Below are 19287 nucleotides of genomic sequence, written 5' to 3'. Positions count from 1 at the left end.
CATTAAGGAGGCCATAAATCCGATTTGTCGCCAGTCCACACAGAGAAACCAGTTTGGTTGAGTACTTAGCTGCAGGAGCTTTCCTGCTGTTCATGAATGCCTGAACACCAGGGGAATAATGTTGAGTAGGCTTTAATTACTTACTTAAAGGGCTCAATTGGTCCAGTGGTAGGTGGGCCATATAGTACCACCACTGTTGTTGGTAAAATTACAGTGTGGGCAGGAGTAGGTGGGTACATGATGGTCAGGTTACCTGTTGGTGGAAGAGCAATATATTCCAGTCCTATGCTTCATACACTAATACACACTGTTAGAGTTGCTGGGTTTTAACTCTAGACCCTCAACAAGTAAACTCCAACTTGAAAAATATATTTACGTGATCTATGAAACAAGGTGAAAGGACATCCATTCTTGAATCCAGCCAACAAACCCCTGTCATTCAGGCTGAGAAATTCAAAACTAATAAAATAAAGAAAATATATGGTTTCATCTTATGTTTGGATATTCCAGTCACTTTAGAATTGTGTTTTACTATAACAATACTGATCTGCTTTAAGTATTCATCCTGTTCAGAATTTCATTAGTAAATTTGTGTTAAATTTACTTACTATTTTAATTTTGTCCGAAGGTGTAATACTGTCCATCTTGCCACTTGAAATCTCATAAGACATTTTTTGCAGACTATGGGAACTTTTCATTGTTGCAACAAAGGACCCAGGATTACTATTGTTGGATGAAAAATTGGTTTTATGCTCAGGATGTTGCATCATTGGCCTCACTGTTGCTGTAGTAACAGGTTTTCTGGAGCAGTGTTCATCCACACTCTCAGCCTCTTTGAAAAATTTTTCATATTTGTCCAGATAAGAAGGTCTCTCTGGAAGCAAATAATAATGGGTGCTGCTAACCTTCTTTCCATCTTTCACTATTGGCAGGATGCAAGGTCCTTTTGTATTGTCCTTTCCTGGTGCTTGAATGACTTTGGGTGAGGCATATTTTGGGTCAGAGGCAAAACTCTGAGTGGTGGGCATTAACTTGCTCGGAGATGTTGAAAGGTATGCACCGACAGTTAATGTAGTCATTGAAGATGCTGCTGGCCGTTGTTGGGGAAAACCGACAGGAATTGCCTTAGGACTTGGAGTTCTTGAAGATGGCTGGGACATTGGATCCCTGGGAGGAATTTGTGGAGGTTTGTCCTCTTCACCTCCAGATGCAGGTGACAACTCACCAGACCAGTGACCTAGCTCATTTTTCCTCAAAGGCCGAGGGGGAATGGGAATCCGTGGTGGAATCTGAGGTCTATCATCAGAAATAGTTGGGGACACGCTTGCTGACAAGATGGGACTTGGTGTAGAGGCTGGTGTTGAAATGACAGGGACATTAAGTTTTCTCATGCATTCTTGTTGAAGTTCCTCAAATATCTCAGCTGACTGAGAGAAGCTGGTCTGTTTTGTGTGCCTGGATGGTAAAAATAAATTATCCTCCACTTTGAGCTTTCCTTTGCCATCTGTGTCATGCACAAATGCATAATTAGTTTCCCCCACTTCTTTATGCCTTGGTAACTGAACAGTTCCATATTTTGATACTTCACCAATTAATCCTGTATCTAGATTATTAATGGATGAAACTTCAAAATCATCTTCATCCTGAGCAACATCATCATAGGCTGGAGGTGGAGGCAGGGGTTTGGAATCCCAGTCAACAATAGGGACAGGGTGCAAAGGTCTAGGCAAAGTCCTGGTTGGACTCAGTGGTGGTGTCTTGTCCAGCAGTGAGTAAGAATCCAATACTAGCTTGGCCAGTGTAGGAATAGTGTTACCCAGGACAGGAGATGGAGTTGGGCTCGTCTGTTCATCTCCAAAGTCAATCAGAGCCACCTCATTAGCTATATGACCAGAGGATTTACTCCCATCTGATGACCTCTCCCCCAACTTTGTGGCAAAAACACGAGCAGCTGGCTTATTGAGCTTTAAGGTTTTCATTGGGCCCTGTTTCTTCAGACTAAGCTTTTTTGGAGGTAATGAGACAGCAGCTTCCTCTTCAATCACAGGGTCATATACAGGCTCTGAAATATATGCAAGAGCAGAATTACTTAACACAGAATTCAGAAATCAAATAATTTTTGAACTGTCAAAACAGTCCATTTCTTTGAAGGTTGTACCCTGCTACTATTTGTGCAATATTTTAGTCTATGAATATGCACTTGAACATAGAAGCAGGAGGAGACTATTCAGCCCATCAAATCTGATTTATCACCATTCAATATGATCATAGCTGATCATCTACTTCAATATCTTTTTTTCCACAGATTAGCCCCATATCCCTTCCCTTCATTGCTATTTAGAAAACTGATAAATTCTATTTTATAGATACTTGATGACTGAACTTCCATAGCTCTCAGGTAGAGGATTCAAAGAGTTGGAACCATGAGCAAAGTTTCATCTCAGACCTGAGTGCCATTTGCAAATTCTCCTGGTTCTAGACTTTCTAGCCAGGGTAATCAACTTACCTACATCTACCCTCTCTATCACTAAGTATTTTGTAGATCTTAATACGATCACATCTCATTCAATCAAAACACCAGAGAACATGGGCCCAGTTTTTCCAGTCTTAACTCCATAGAACATTCTTACCATTCCAGAAATACGTCTGGTGAACCTTCTTCCTTTTACTAAGGAAATTTACAGCACTGTAGGAGACCAAATAGACCATGTTTTTAATACCAGTTCTTTATTGGTGCGGTCCAAAACAATTTCGCTGTCCTGATCTTTTCCCATAGCCCTGTAACATCCTCTCCTTCAAATATTAAACATAGTTCACCAGGGAAGGTGCAATAGTCTCTCTGCCTGAGCCACTTACTTTGATAAAGCATTCATGGTCCAACAACCCATTGCATTAAGACATGTTCTCAATTTTTACAAATTACTTTAATATCAGGAAATATTCTCTTTGCGTACTACCATTGTACCCAATTTTACAAAACTCCATGAAGTTTTCTCTCTTGCTTCAGAGGCAATAGTCCAAGTATCTCAAATCTCTCCTCACAGCTACGGATTCCTCCTCCTGACAAAACTACCATTTATATACTCCAGAGTTGTTAATGACCTTCCTAAAACCGCATACCAGTTTCTGTCTAACAACGTCTTGCACAGCTTTTTTTTCTAAAATTTATAATGCATGTATTCTGCATATGAAATCCATATTTTTTGTGGTCTTAATCCTTTATTTACCTGCCCTTGCAAATAATTATGGTTATGAATCCCTGGCATGCTCTGTCATTCACTTTTCAGCATTTTTCCAATGAACATGCATTCCCATCCAATAATCCTACATCTTCCATAAGTTAAATAAATTATTAACTCCAGAATTTGATATAAAACTATGATTCCTCTTAACATTATTAGTAGAAGTCAGATAATAGTGTTTCTGTTATACCCAAAATATTGTCCATCATAATTATACTGATTTAGTAGCCTTTTGTCTGGATAAAGTTTGTTTCTCATTTTTTTTTAGAAAGAACTAGCATCCTTGTTCTTTTATGCCCACAAAATGTCCTGAAGTGTTTCATAACCAAATAATTACTTTTAAACAATAATCAGTATCATTACTCAGGCAACACAGCAATCAATTTGCATGAATAAGGTTTCACAAACAAAAAGGTAAGGGACATATAACATGCATTTTTGTCATGTTGATTAAAAGGATAAATATTGGTTGTGACATTAAAAGATTGCACCAACCCATCTCAACATATCCACTCAAATGGACAGAGGAGACCATGCTTTGACTTTTCATCTGAAAGCTAAGACTACAGCTCTAACATTTTGGCATTCCCACAATACCACAATGAGACATTATGCTTTCAAGTCCTGAAATTCCGACTGAAGTCTCAATCATTTGACGCTAAGATGGCAGTGCTACAAATCTCACTCAATAATTAACATTTTTACATTAAGCTCTTGGTGCTTTAGTGAGCATTACAGGTACACATTTGAAAAGATCTTCAGCCCAGTGAAATCACATTTCTTATTTCAGACAGCAGGTAGAAACATTTTCAAAGGGAGTTGGAGCATACTGATGACAATATTTCCATAGTGTAGGCTGTTTATGGATTTGTCAGGTTGCATTCCCATGAGTAACAAAAATAATGCATCTTCCAGATTAAATCTGTACTCAGCATATTTTTTGTTAAGCATAATGAATCAGTGAAGCCTCAGCTTATTTAACTTCTATTTTACAGCTAGTAAACACGAGGTGCCAGTTAATAAACTAAAGACGAACATCAGATAAGATACTGCAACACTGGAAATTATTTTCTGCAAATCAAATTGACTAATGTATTTACCATATCTGTACAGGTTGACAATAGATGAGCTATGTGGGAACTTATTCACAACAAATGTCTCCTACGGACTATTCTGCTTTATATTTCCCCATCAGCAGATTTCAAAATATGGGGAGGGGCTGTCAGATTTGTGCAATGTAGCAGGTGGCTTTGCAATCACCTATGCTTGGGCAAACTGAGACCCTCAAGAGTCTAACTCTTGGACACTTAAGTGATTCATTATGCCATTTTAACTGTGGAAGGGTGAGGCTCAAACAAAACAGGTGGACTGACAGCTTTAACCTTGCAGGCTAATGTCAAGAATGTCCTTTGGTAGACATTTTTGCTTTCCAGAGGCTGACCCCCAAACCCATTAGAGGTTGTACTTTCCTCTGTAATCCTCTAGCCCTCCTGACCTCTCAAACACACACAAGACTAAACAGAGGCTGACCTCTACTTGCTTCTCTTCTTTGTGGACTGCCTATGGTGCCAGCAGTGGCAACCATTTGAACGTGGCACTGATAGGAAAACAGAGCTTCTGGCTGGAGAATAGATGTCAGTTTTCTAAGATGTAACTTCCTCCCCAGATGGAAATAGAAGTCTCAGCTTGAGCCATTAATGGCCCACTGAATATAAAGTGGCAACACTGCAGCTGACCATTTCTGCCTGGTTTCACAATCAACTTTCAGTCACTGGGGATGGAAGGAACAAGGTATGCCTTAAAATTCATTCCACAGTCAAAAAATATTCAAATCCCAGAACAGAAATTACCCAAAATGGATCTCTGGGAGTAGAATCTTTAAATAAGTTGGAATCAATAAGTTTAAAGAAAAATGCAAACATTAAACCATTCTAAATATGATATAACACCTCATTAAATGTTGAACTTTATTTAAAATAAAAAATTCAAACAGTCAATCTAATCAGGGAAAAAAAAGGTGAAAAACATGTTTTTCTTTCTTATATCAAATTTAAACTATTAACATCTGAGTATCTTTATTTACTTTTTCTTGTCTGTTTCTTAGAGCAAATACTAAATACTGGAGAGCTCAGGAACAAAACTGCAATGGGTGATCATTGTAGAATGCAATTAAAGGTAAACAAAGTGATATGAACAGCGATACTGCAAATTAAATGGTCAGTTAATTGTGTCAGTTTTCTTTAAGATACAAGATAACACACACACACACAGCACACAGGAAATGACAGAAGATGGTTAGTACAACTGAGAAAAAAATCTGCACAGACACTTCCCACAATTGAGACACTCAGGAACCATTTGAGATTACAAACTGGGATTACAATGGTGGCGCAAATAAATTGAAAGCCACATTGTTTAATACCACAGGTGATAACACGAGATAACATGAGATGAGATGTCACAGATAGAAATGAGCAGAACCAGGTTTGAGGCATTTTTGAGTTCAATCTGATTGATCCACCTTTCAGCGGGCTCCAAGTGCCAAATGGCCTATTCTTGTTTCTATGTAAAAAGGTTTTCCATTCTTAAGGATACAATATGCTCTTGCCATAAACACTTTGATATAGTTATAACATCAAACAATTTAAAGTCAGGAAATTCACCCCTTAGCAAATTCCAACCTCAGAAGCACATGCTATTCTTGATTAAGACTAAATTAGGTGCAGTTTTGTTAAGCCTATCTAATCGTTTAAAACTCATCAAATTTATTTCACATAGAGCCTTTGCAGCTAATAGACAGATCTACTAGCTTGATCAGGTGAAAGGTAAGTACCTAATCCACTCTCATACAACACATTCTGTATGATAAATACATAACATATTTTGTGTTAGTTGGGTTTAGTTTTGTTCACAAGATATTGTGAAGGTTTTGTTTCATGACCACAGCATGTCTGATAGGGACATTTCCAGAATTTCTGTCAAGCTCATCTCAGATTTTATTTTGCCTCCATTACAGCACTCCATGAATAGGCTTGTGGGTGCACTGTGCACATTGTTGCACCATGTTTCAATGGAAAGGAATTCTTGGATTGGATGGTCTCTGCCCACACTTTTTTGAAAGTTCTAATGAGAATTATAATAAAAGCATATGTATTTATATTCTGCCTTTCTTATATTCTAGAAGTCCCAAACCATTCCTCCATGATGTACTTTTAAGTGTGGACATTGGTGGAATGTAGGTAAATAGGCTGGGGAATTTGTACACAAGTAACAAAAATGTCAATTAATCTGTTACAGTGACTTTCAATATCCATAGAAAGTACTGGTGTGCATTTTCCAGTTACAGGGGACACAAACATTTCCACACATTCCCGTATCATAAGCACCAAATTAAGAAACCTCTATCATACGACAGTAACAACAGTTCAGAATGAGGTGCTGGGGCAAATAGAAGTGAGAAATAATTAATAAGTATGCAATGAATTAAGAGTGGTGATATATCAACAAAATTGTAATATGGTCTATAATGCACAACTTACCAGTGACTGCCAAAGAATTCCTAAAGAACTTAGCAGTTTTTTTTTAGATTAGATTACTTTTAGTGTGGAAACAGGCCCTTCGGCCCAACAAGTCCACACCGCCCCATCGAAGCGCAACCCACCCATGCCCCTACATTTAGCATGGCCAATTCACCTGACCTGCACATCTTTGGACTGTGGGAGGAAACCGGAGCAAACCCACGCAGACACGGGGAGAATGTGCAAACTCCACACAGACAGTCGCCTGAGGCGGGAATTGAACCCGGGTCTCTGGCACTGAGAGGCAGCAGTGCTTACCACTGTGCCACCGTGCCGCCCTAAAGTTGAGTTAGAATATAATTGGAATATAGCAGTCTGCATATGAAATGATATGATTGCCTCACTATTGCAAATGTTCCATTCCATTTCTCACATTTACAACACAATGAAATAGGCAGACTGAGTTAGAAATTTAATTTAGTGATAAATGAACTCCACAGTATTCAGTGTTCAAAACAGAGTGTCTCAATCTCAGTTCTGTGCAATCTCCCACCACACAGCAAATCCATGCCTCAAGAGTAGTGATACATCACAAAATACCTTTGAAAATGGGGGCTAAAATGGAACAGAGTGGGCAGGAACACCTTTTATACTGGAGAAAACGTCGTAACTTACTCTTGCCAAAGATGTTCGGTTGAGGAGGACGTGGAGGAGGCTCCTCTGAAAATGTTAAAAGAGGCAGCACAGGAAGAAAAGGCCAAAGTCATTAGCTCAATCACACCACAGACATCAATAAACAACATGCAGAGCACACATCATTTAACCTTAAAGAACCATCAGTTGAACATTTATAGAGAAAGGATTGGCAGTAATCTGCGTCATGTGAGCCTTTTCAACATTAGCTTCCTAACTGAAGGCTGCAAATTCATATTTAATGAACTGTAACAGCATTCTTACTTTTATCAAGCACACTTCTTTCAACAGGATACTAGTTGATGGCTAAGATGTCGTGCACACACCATTCAGCAATCCAACTCTACTTCTGTTGCAGAAACATAGCCACCAGTCGTAGCAATACATGACTCAAATTTCTTTGGCTATGTGGCTTAAAAATACACAAAAATACCCAAACACACACACACACACACACTCACACACACACACCCAGAGACACGATAGTGACAGTTTAATGGATTTGATAGTAATTAATAAAGTGATATAGCGTCCAGACCTCAACTTGGAACTCTGTTCATCTTCCACACGCATCAACTACTTTTGTGAGCACAGTCATCTTTTAGGCAGATCACAGAGAATGATAGTTTATATAAACAAGTTATCTCTTGTGACTGAGAATGGGAGCCTGACCTCTTTTTCAACTCTCACTAATTTTTAAGGAGCAGTGTGCTCGCTTAAATGTTTACAGGCAACATTTGCTGTCTCATTAATTACAGGGACTACGTCATCTGTCACACAGTCACCAATTTAGTTCTCACACTACATTGAGTAAAATCTGTCAGTTTTCTCAAAGTTATTATGCTCAAAAAGCAAATAAGAGATTTAAAATAAAGCACAGAAAATTACAAAAAAAAGAGAGTCCGGTAACTGTCAAACAACTTTATACTTCAATACCCAACACCCAATTTTGAAAGAACAAAATATATAACATCTACAGTGGTAATAAAAGTATTCAAAAATATTGTTAATGGATAAAATTATTGTTGAAGACTAATATACAAAGTAATTTTTACACGATTGCTAACTTTTAGAACGGAATTTTCTGTAATTAGTACTTCCATTTTAAGTACTGTTACCTTTCCAATGATTTAAGTAAACAAGATCAAATATTGTGTTGGAGGTCACAGAAACTTTATAAATCTATTTCTTCAGTATCAACACCACCTTAATTAAAAAAAATAGAATGGATTCAGTGTACTGATGCTAAATATGGCCCTATTCGTGAGCAACTCCGCAACGTTTTTTGATCTCAGAGATTTCCAAGACTCTAGATCATGGCTCTTCATTCCAAGTTTCTCAATAATATAATTATATTAAAAAAAATCTTTTCAATCCCTTAGCATAGCAAAGTTGAAAAACCTCAGTGCGCATACATCAAGGACTGTCATTTCAGAGTGTAATTCAACAGACTCTATGGTGTGATCTCTAATGTAAAATAATGGTACACAAAAAGGTCTAAAACAGAAGAGCTGGTGAGAGTGCTTAAATTTTAATGTAACATTGCTAAGACGGCATTTACTAAACTGCTACCTTAATGTTACTGAGTTTAGGAATAGATTGGCATTTTTCCATAATCTGCATTAGTTGCAGTTAAAACTTTACATTGAGCAAAAATTTCTATAAAGCATGAGATCGGATTGTTTTTTGACTTGGAGTTCTTACTTTTAGATCTTCCTGGTAGCTGGGTCGGCCTGGTTGGTTTTATGTCAAGTCCAAGGATATCTGGAGGATCCATGGGATTACCAAGGTACAATCTGTGACAAGACAAACCAGTCATAATAAAATGAGGCTGATTGATAAATCCTTGGGAATCAAAGCAGCTGTTTTGTAACAGAACACAACTGATTTAGAAGCAAACGTTTACATGGCTCTGGATTTTAGGAATATATTTGTTTATTTTACAGATTCTTTTCTTGTCAAAGTCCAACACTATCACAGTGTGGATTAAATCAGCAAATGGTAATTTTGGTATTAATAAGCAACTGCTGCAAGGCTTTCACAGTATTTAGGCAGGTATACCTAGAGACATGTTTAAGTGTTCATCTCAGATTGCAGCCACAAGAAAAAAAACACAATGGAAAAGTATCCCTACAATGTAATAGAGCACAGTGGCACAAAGTAGAAACACAGAAATGTGCAGGACTGAAAGAGACCATCGTCATCCAACTTGTCACTCCATGGGGCGTCATGGTGGCACAGTGGTTAGCACTGCTGCCTCACAGCGCCTGAGACCCGGGTTCAATTCCCACCTCAGGCAACTGACTGTGTGGAGTTTGCACGTTCTCCCCGTGTCTGTGTGGGTTTCCTCCGGGTGCTCCGGTTTCCTCCCACAGTCCAAAGATGTGCAGGTCAGGTGAATTGGCCATGCTAAATTGCCCGTAGTGTTAGGTAAGGGGTAAATGTAGGGGCATGGGTGGGTTGCGCTTCGGCGGGTCGGTGTGGACTTGTTGGGCCAAAGGGCCTGTTTCCACGCTGTAATGTAATGTAATGTAATCTAATCTAATCACTGCTGCCTCACAGCGCCAGAGACCCGGGTTCAATTCCCACCTCGGGCATCTGTCTGTGTGGAGTTTGCACATTCTCCCAGTGTCTGTGTGGGTTTCCTCCCACAGTCCAAAAATGCTAAATTGCCCATAGTGTTAGGTGAAGGGGTAAATCTGGGTGGGTTGCTCTTTGGAGCGTCGGTGTGGACTTGTTGGGCCAAAGGACCTGTTTCCATACTGTAAGTAATCTAATCTAATCATATATACAGAAAATAGGATATCCAGTATTACAGAGTCAGGGATTTTTCTATTTAATTTTGTTTTTTACTGAAATCAAGAAATAAAAACAAGCTAGTGATTCTGCAGCTAAACGAATCAGTAATGTTTATGTACAGCTAGTAAAAAGAATGTGTGGATTGTGTTTTTCTGTGCTTGTACTAACAGAAAAGGCAAGCATATCATGGAGCTCTTTTTTGAATCACATAATAAAGGTGAAATCACCACAGTCCTAGAGGACCATGGGGCTGCTCACTCATTACAGAAACACAGCTAGTAGTAGTTTAACCTGAAGGTCTCTACACCTCAGGCAACAAAAGTTGTTGAGGAGGACAGTCCTTCATCATAACCTCAGCCAATGCTGGATTTGAACCCACACTGCAAACCAGCTGGCTAGCAAACTGTGTTAATCAATCCCCTGAACCACATATCTTGCAGACTGAGAAGAAAATGACATAGAACTAATTCAACCATCCACTGTGACAATAGGTCCTGCTCTAATCTGTTAAAATCACTATACATTCCAATATCATAAAGGAATGGCAAGCTTTCTTTTTAAACGGAAAATTATCTTCTTAAGACAACTCCTCCCTGTCTCATACACTTTCATCTGCAATATTAGGAACTGATTGATTTCATTGTCACAAAGACATCAGCTAATTCTGCCATGATCCTTCTTTTCATACGCCCATCTGGCCAGACTTCCTCCAAAATTCCCTTCATGCTGTATCCAAGCTAATCATATTCATGAGATCCAACTTCTGCAATATTGCCATCAAACTATTAACCAACCAATGTCTCCTCTTGATGCCTATGTTAACTAATTTTGTCAATGTTTCTTTTCCCTTGAGATGGTCATGTTCTTATTCAAATCTGCCTTTAACCACCCCCCAGCATCAAAAGTCAACCCTTTACCTAACCATCCTTGTAAACTTCAGGCTCAACTCCAACCTCCCTCTGCTCTTCAAAGGCCTTGAATTTATTTTGGCCTCTGAAATCCATTCCCATCATTTCCAGAATTCCACGTTTGTACCCTTCCAATCCACTTTTTGACCCTGCCACAAAAGTGAAACAGATATTACCAAAGACACAACTGCTATGTGACTGCAACAAAGGTTAACATTCCTTTTACTTTCTTCTCAATGTCTGCAGCCTTTGACATGGTTGATAACATCATTCTCTTCCAAATTCTCTCTACTGTCATCCAGCTGGGGTGGTATTCGCACCTGATCTGGTTATTATCTAATACAGCAACACTGAATATGCTGAAAATCTGGTATAAAAACAAAGAGCTGGAGAAATTAATTAGGTCTGACAGCATGTGTGTTGAAACACAGTTCACATTTCAAGTCCAATGACTCTTCTTCAGAATTCAGATCTCCAGCATGGTATTTTGCTTTTATGTCTGACCTGAAATGGTTTCTCTTCCTGTACCCATACTGTTACCTTTGGCGCTCCCTAATAATATATCCTTAGTTCCCTCCTATTTCTCATCCACAATGTCTCTCAACGATGTCATCTGGAAACACAGCATTACATACATCGATGACATCCATTTCTGAGTCATAGTCAGAATCATATAGCATGGAAACAGACCCTTTGGTCCAACTCAACTATACTGACCTAACCAAAGTAAGTCCCATTTGCCTGTGTTTGGACCATTTCTCTCTAAACCTTTGTAATTCATGTATCTGTCCAAATGTATTTTAAATGTTGTAATTGTATCTGCATCTACCACTCCTTTGGCAGGTTATTCCACATATGAACCACGCTGTGTGGAAAAAAAAATTATCCTCAGGTCCTTTAAAATCTTTCTCCTAGTTTTGAAATCCCCAACACTAGGGAAAAAACCTTTGCTATTCACCTTATCCACGTCCCTCGTGATTTATAAATCGCTACCAGGTCACTCTTAGCCCCAGTGAAAAAAGTCCCAGTCTATCCAGCCTCTCCCTGTACCCCAAACCCTCCAGGCTAGCAACATCTTGGTAAATCTCCTCTGCACCCCCTCCAATTCAACAACACCCTTTCCATTTGAGAGTGAACAGAATTATACACAGCTTTCTAAAAATGGCCTCAATGTCCTGGGCAAGCAACATGTTGTCCCAACTCCTATACTCAATGCTCTGACCAATGAAGGCAAGAATGCTAAAAGCCTTCTTATCCAACCTGTCTACCTGTGATACAACTTTTAAAGAACTATGTATATTTCCACCACCATTACCATGTTCAACCCCATTGCTTTTGCTGCATTATTGGATGTTTAACACCAGACGAGTAGAAATTCCCTCCATTAAATATTGGGAAAACCGAAGCCATTGTTTCCAGTCACTATTCCAAACTCCTGCTCCCTTGTGACCAACTTTATCCCTCTCCCTGACAAAATTGACATTAAACCAATCTATTTGCAACCCTGCCTCTTTCTACAACTCTGATCCCTTACTTCATTTTCTTCCTTCAAGACATCTTAAAATGTACTACTTTGACCGAGATTTTGGTTATTTACTACAACATTGCATTGTATGGTTTATGGCCATTCTTCATTTTATAGTGTTCCTGTACAGTGTATTTTCTTAATGGTACTATAAAGTTGTTCATCCTATGTAACCATCAGCTTCATTCATTTTTCTCCATGTAGTTTTACCACTAGCATATGTAAAATATCAACTCCAAGAAGAGAAACTCCAGAAAGGAAAATACTGAAAGAAAAAAAATACTGAACCTGACTATCATTCAGACTATGTAAATATAATTGGAGTGTGAATCCAATAACTTTCAAGTCAATCAAATCCCACTTTGTATGCTTGAATCGCAATCAACCAATCTGACAGCACTGTTCTTCTCTCCAGCCCCTTACACATAAGGATTCATTTGTTTCACTAACTGAAAAAAAAAATTCTAGATAATTGTCATGACAGACTTCAGTTTCAAGTATAATAAAGCAAGGTATAATGTTGGTCACGGATTGTCAACATGGAAAAAAATTGATATTTTAAACATAGGTCTGTAAGGAAGGGTAGTCCCCCCACAATTTGCCAGTGTACGTGGAAAGACAAAGAATTCAACAACAAAGTTTCTCCTGTTGATCATCAATAAAACTGAAAGCACACACGTACATATTTATGAAGACAGGATGTCACTTGATTATTAACTGCCCTTGGTCAAGTGCTTGCTGAACTTATTGATTATTCATTTATGAACTTGGACATCAGCAGTTTATTGCCAGTTCTATAATGTAGTGGTTATCACATCTGCTTTACATGCAGAGGTTCCTGGGTTCAAGCCCCAGTGGAGCCATCGCATTTAGGACGGCTCAGTGGTTAGCACTGTTGCCTCACAGCACCAGGGTCCCAGGTTCAATTCCAGCCTCAGATGCCTGACTGTGTGGAGTTTGTACATTCTCCCAGTGTCTGCGTGGGTTTCCTCCCACAGTTCAAAGATGTGCAGGTCAGGTGAATTGGCCATCCTAAATTGCCCATAATGTAAGGTGCATTAGTCAGAGGGAAATGGGTCTGGGTGGGTTACTCTTTGGAGGGTCGGTGGGGACTCGTTGGGCTGAAGGGCCTGTTTCCACACTGTAGGGAATCTAATCTAATCTAAAAAAATCTAAAAATACTAGATGCTGTCAACACTGCAAATTGGCAGTAGTCACTGCCTCAGACAGAAAGTAAGAGTGGGAGAAAGAATCAAGGACAGGAAGAAAGAAAGAGTAGAAATGGAAGTTATTATTGTAGATAATAATGGAAGTCTGTAATTTAATTATCAAATATGGACTGACTACAACAATACAATTAACCTACAAACATGGCAAATGTTTGCCGTGCCTATAGAGACAGCCTCTCTCAGTAGAAATTAAAGTAGAAGTAAAATGATTACTTTTAAGCACGGTAATTCTTAAGTAGTTCTACAGTTCTATGAAGTAAGCTGTTTTCCCACATATAGGCAAACTCCTACGTACTCATCTATTTTGTCAGGAAAGCCCCAGCAGTGCTCAAGTTTGGTGTCTCCATGCCCCGTATGAATAAAGCTGTTCTTGAGCGGATGGCTGATGTCATGGGCTGAAAGGCCTGCGACGGATGTCACTGTGTTTCGTGGGAACTGTCCCACCTTCAGTGTGCGCTTGTTCTGACCTCTCCACCAATAATTTTCAGCCCTGCAAAAAGGGAGGTAAAAATGGTGATTAAAGTTCTAAGTCTTGGAAATGATGACTACTTAGACAGCGAATGGCCTACTATGTCAGTAGTCTTATATTTATAAAATCAGGCTAATTAGTATTTGTTTTATTTGTAAGCAATAGCAAACATATTCCCACATTTGTACTTGTGTGTGCCATAATCAGTAGTCATTGGCACTGAACCAAAATACTCTACTGATGTAAGAAAACATCTGCTTCAAAACACTAAATGAGGTGATAAGTTTTGACTTATTGATAAATATTGAAATGCTCATTTTATGAATGCACATCTCATACTCCATTTGGTTGTATTTTGAGAGATTTAAATGTGACTTACAAATTGTAATAGGAACTGAAACTTTGTTAAAGGTCTCTTTTCCCTCTATATGTAATTGGTTGACTTGGAGATCAGGTAGTGACATTGACTGATTTTCATCAAAACATTGAAAAATCGATGGCACAAAGAATGTGGCCATGTAGTCATCGTTACCCAACGCAATCTCAAATTCTAGGTCTTGGCCTGTAGCCTTACAGATGACAGAACTTCAAGAGTACATCCCATTTGTATATGCAAGGACAGTTTTAATTCACCATCCTCACAGTTAGTGAATTCATGACTATGCTCGGAGTGGGGAAAAAAATCCCTCTAATACTTCTGCCAATTACTCTACGTCTAAGTTCACTGGTCATTAACCTCTCCACTAAAGAAATACAACATTCTTATTTATTCTACCTCAGCCTCCAAGCGTTTTATATACCTCAATTAAATCTCCTTTCATCTCCTCAAACGCAAGTGTGGTCATAAATTTTATTTATGCATGTTTGGCCATCCTTGCCTTCCTCAGACAGAATTCAATTCCTGATAACTTTTATGAATGAGCTACAGCACCTCCTTTATCATCTTTTTGTGGATAATGACTCGAATCCCTTTGTAGAGGATGCCATCTTGGATGATTGGTATGCCAAATGCTTTTGTAGAAGCAGCTGCATCTTTGATGGTGTTATGACCATGTAAAGTGGGGTCAACTGGCTCCTCTCTTTTAAACTCCACCCTCCCAACCCCCTTGGTTGGCTAAAACATCTTTTAAGTATGCAGCCGTGTCACTCTTCAATTAAAGCACAGTTCACTATGTCAATTTAACAAGCCAAGTAAAGATTTTCTTGTAAAGAGGAATTTTATTCCCAACTAACCCCGAGAAAAACAATAAAACTCATCAAATGCACACAAACACATAAGAATTGATAAGGAGTCGGTAGCTATTACAAAAAAGGAAAAAAGCATACACAGGCTAAAAGTTCTCAGTGTCCGTGCTTTGAGAGTGTTGAATATGAGACCATGGCTATTTGTCTTGTATTCTCACCAGTAGCAAAATGTGTATATTCCTGGTTTCTTGGTCTGTGGATGTTTCTCCAATTTGCCCCACCATCACTGTGAAGTAATGTCTGATTATGTATCATTTAGAATTTGCATTTTGGATGGGTGGCACATAGGTTTTGGTCTGTGTATGACTAGGTTAATGATTAAACTTATTAGTCTTTCTAGAACCATAACTTTTCTATCAGTATATACGAGAGAGCAACTCCTGTGTGATGTTTTTTCCCCTCACACAGAGATTCATGATCAAAAAGAGTAAACATTGAAAATGTATGTGCTTTCATTTGGTTTAGAAGAACTAGGAATTAAAACACCAATTGGGAAGGATTTGGTTGAAGTTTGTAGAAACTTGTTTCAGGTTAGATGCAAGATCAGTTTAATCCAGAGAAAGGAGCTAATTCAGAACAACAGGAGACAATGGTTTAGTTATCAACAGATTATTAATCCAGAAACCCAACTAATGCTCCAGGTTTGAATCCTGCAATAGCAGATAACAGAAGTTGAGTTGTATTAAAACAAAATCTGGAATCTAGTGATGACCATTTAATCATTGTAGGAAAAACCTATCTGTTTCACTAACATTCTTTAGGGAAAGAAATCTGCCATCCTTACCTGGTCTGGCCTATATGAGACTCCAGACCCACAGCAATATGTTTGACTCTTAACTAATTATGCATGGGCAATAAATGCTGCCCACATCCTGTGAATGAACTAAAAAAGGTTAAGATATCAATTACCTCAGTACAGTTCAAAATTCCAAATCAAAAAGTTTAGTTATAAACCCAAATCAGTTATTTGAAGCTACGAAAACTTAAGTTCAGTTATGTGAATAATCAAGGAAAAAGCTATCAAACTCTCATAACAAGGAATTTTAAGAAGCTGTCAAATCACACCCATAAATGTAACAGAGAAGTGATGTCTGTCTTGTATCAAGCAAACTTGTATCAAGTGTTGGGAATAGATAGGATTTTACTTTATTGTGTTTAGAAACTTTTCAAATTGTGCTTTTGTAAATAGCCTTGCTTATAGTATTTTATTTTCATGGTATTTGCGCAATAGACCTTTTTGTTATATTGCTAACACCAAGCGACAGGATTGTGCACTTCTGTTTCAGTGAAAGAAAGATCATAGCGTTAATTCTTTTTTAAGATCTGTTCAGTATTAACATCAGCTGGGATCATAACATTGAAAAGGAAAGAGAAAGAGAGAAGGAGGAAGAACTATGGGGAAGAGGGATGGGGCGCCTGGTTGTAGAGAGACAGAGAATGAGTGGGTGCTAAAGAGGTACAGCAAGAGACTAACCTTGCACTCCTTGCTGTTACTGATCTACTGTTATTTTCTATGTGAAGGAACTAGCAAAGTATGATGTGTGTATTCCGGAGTAGGACTCCATCATCTTTCCGATGGTCAAAAATAAGGGACATATTAGGTAGACAACTTGGGCGGCACGGTGGCACAGTGGTTAGCACTGCTGCCTCACAGCGCCAGAGACCTGGGTTCAATTCCCACCTCAGGCGACTGACTGTGTAGAGTTTGCACATTCTCCCCGTGTCTGCGTGGGTTTCCTCCGGGTGCTCCGGTTTCCTCCCACAGTCCAAAGATGTGCAGATCAGGTGAATTGGCCATGCTAAATTGCCCATAGTGTTAGGTAAGGGGTAGATGTAGGGGTATGGGTGGGTTGCACTTCGGCGGGGCGGTGTGGACTTGTTGGGGCGAAGGACCTGTTTCCACACTGTAAGTAATCTAATCTAATCTAAAAAAAAACTGGTTCAAGTTAATCTCTTGAAAAGTATAAAGGGTGTAGAGCACTCTGAGGAGGCAAGTGAAGAGGGTAAAAAAGGGATAGGAGATAGCCTTGGCAGATAAGGTTAAGAATAATCTAAAACAATTTGACCAACACATTAAGAAAAAAACAGCAACTAGGGAGAAAATAGAACCCCTTAAAAATCAATGAAGTTATCTATGTGTGGAATCACAGGAGATGGGAATTTTACTAAGCTAATACTTTGCGTCAGTTTTTATTTTGGAGAAAGAATAGAGGCTAGGGAACCCAGGAAAACAAATATTGATGTTTTGAAAACAGTCCACATTATAGAAGAGGAAGTGCAGGAGGTGGATAAATCTCTGGGTCCTAAGTAAGCTATCCCAGAATGTTGTGGGAAGTTAGGGAAGAAATTGTGGGGCTGTTAGCAGAGATATTTGTATGATCTACAGCCATAGGTGAGGTGCTGTAGGACTGGAAGGTGGCTAATGTTATACCTTTATTTAAGAAAGGCTGTCAGGAGAAGCCTAGGAACTACAGACCTGAATTTAACATTGATGGTGGGTTAGTTGTTGGAGGGTTTCTGAAAGATAGGAATTAATGCATGTGGAGAGGCAAGGATTGATTAGTGATAGTCAACTTGGCTTTGTATGTGGGAAATCATGTCTCACAAACTTGGTTGAGGTTTCTTGAGGACATAACCAAAAAGATTGATGAGCACAAAGTGGTAGATGTTGTCCACATGGACTTCAGTAAAGTCTTTGACAAGGTAGACTAATTTGTAAATTAGCTCACACGGAATTCAGAGAGAACTTGCCAATTGGGTACAAAATTGGCTTGACAGTACGGGACAGACAGTGGTGGTGGAAGTTGGTTAGTTGGTTGTTCAGACTGAAGGCTTATGACCAGCGATGTTCCGCAGGGATCGGTGTTGGGTCCACTTTTGTCTGTCATTTATATAACGAATTTGGATGAGAATTTAAGATGCATGGTTAGTAAGTTTGCAGATGACACCAAAACTGGTTGTATAGTCGACAGCGAAGAATTATCTAAAATTACAAAGGGATCTCGATCAATTGGACCATTGGACTGAGGAGCAGCAGGTGGAGTTTAATTTGGATAAATGGATGATGTTACATTTTGGTAAAACAAAAAAAGGCAGGACTTATACAGTTAATGGTAGGCCCTGGGTAGTGTTGTCAAACTGAGACTCCTACGGGTTCAGGTACATAATTCTTTTAAAGCTGCACTGCAGATAGACAGGGTAAGAAACCATTTTGCACACTTGCCTTGATTGCTTAGACCATTGAATATAGGAGTTGGAATATTATGTTGAGGCTGTAGAGGACATTGGTGAGACCACTTTCAGAGTACTGTGTACAGTACAGGTCGCTTACTATAGGAGGATATTATTAAATTGGAGAGAATTCAGAAAAGCTTTATCAGGATGTTGCTGAGAATGAAGGGCTTGAGTTATAAGGCAAAAGTGTGGACTGCAGATGCTGGAGATCAGAGTCAAGATTAGAGTGGTGCTGGAAAAGCACAGCAGGTCAGGCAGCATCCGAAGACCAGGAAAATAGATGTTTTGGGCAGGAGCCTTTCATCAGAAAACCCTCATTCCTGCTCCTTGGATGCTACCTAACCTGCTGTGCTTTTCCAGCACCACTCTAATCTTAGTTTGAGTTATAAAGCTAGGCTGAATAAGATGGGGCTATGTTCACTAGA

At 39.0% G+C, this 19287-nt stretch overlaps 1 protein-coding gene across 9 annotated transcripts in view; it reads right to left on the bottom strand.

The window, feature by feature from the left end:
* tnk2b (tyrosine kinase, non-receptor, 2b) overlaps nt 1-19287 on the bottom strand; it is a 260676-nt gene that overhangs the window by 19674 nt on the left and 221715 nt on the right. For 4 of the 9 annotated variants that reach the window (XM_072572323.1, XM_072572316.1, XM_072572317.1 and 1 more), the window contains 4 exons: nt 14210-14404; nt 9158-9249; nt 7361-7480; nt 609-2062 (listed from right to left, as the gene is read on the bottom strand). In XM_072572323.1, coding sequence (XP_072428424.1) covers nt 609-2062; nt 7361-7480; nt 9158-9249; nt 14210-14404 — 1861 coding nt within the window. The remainder of the gene's footprint in view (nt 1-608; nt 2063-7360; nt 7481-9157; nt 9250-14209; nt 14405-19287) is intronic. The other 5 variants (XM_072572318.1, XM_072572321.1, XM_072572319.1 and 2 more) reach the window with 2 other exon arrangements.

Source organism: Chiloscyllium punctatum, chromosome 6, assembly GCF_047496795.1.
Source record: "Chiloscyllium punctatum isolate Juve2018m chromosome 6, sChiPun1.3, whole genome shotgun sequence".
NCBI classification, from domain to species: Eukaryota; Metazoa; Chordata; class Chondrichthyes; order Orectolobiformes; family Hemiscylliidae; genus Chiloscyllium; species Chiloscyllium punctatum.
This window is presented reverse-complemented; position numbering and strand designations above follow the sequence as displayed.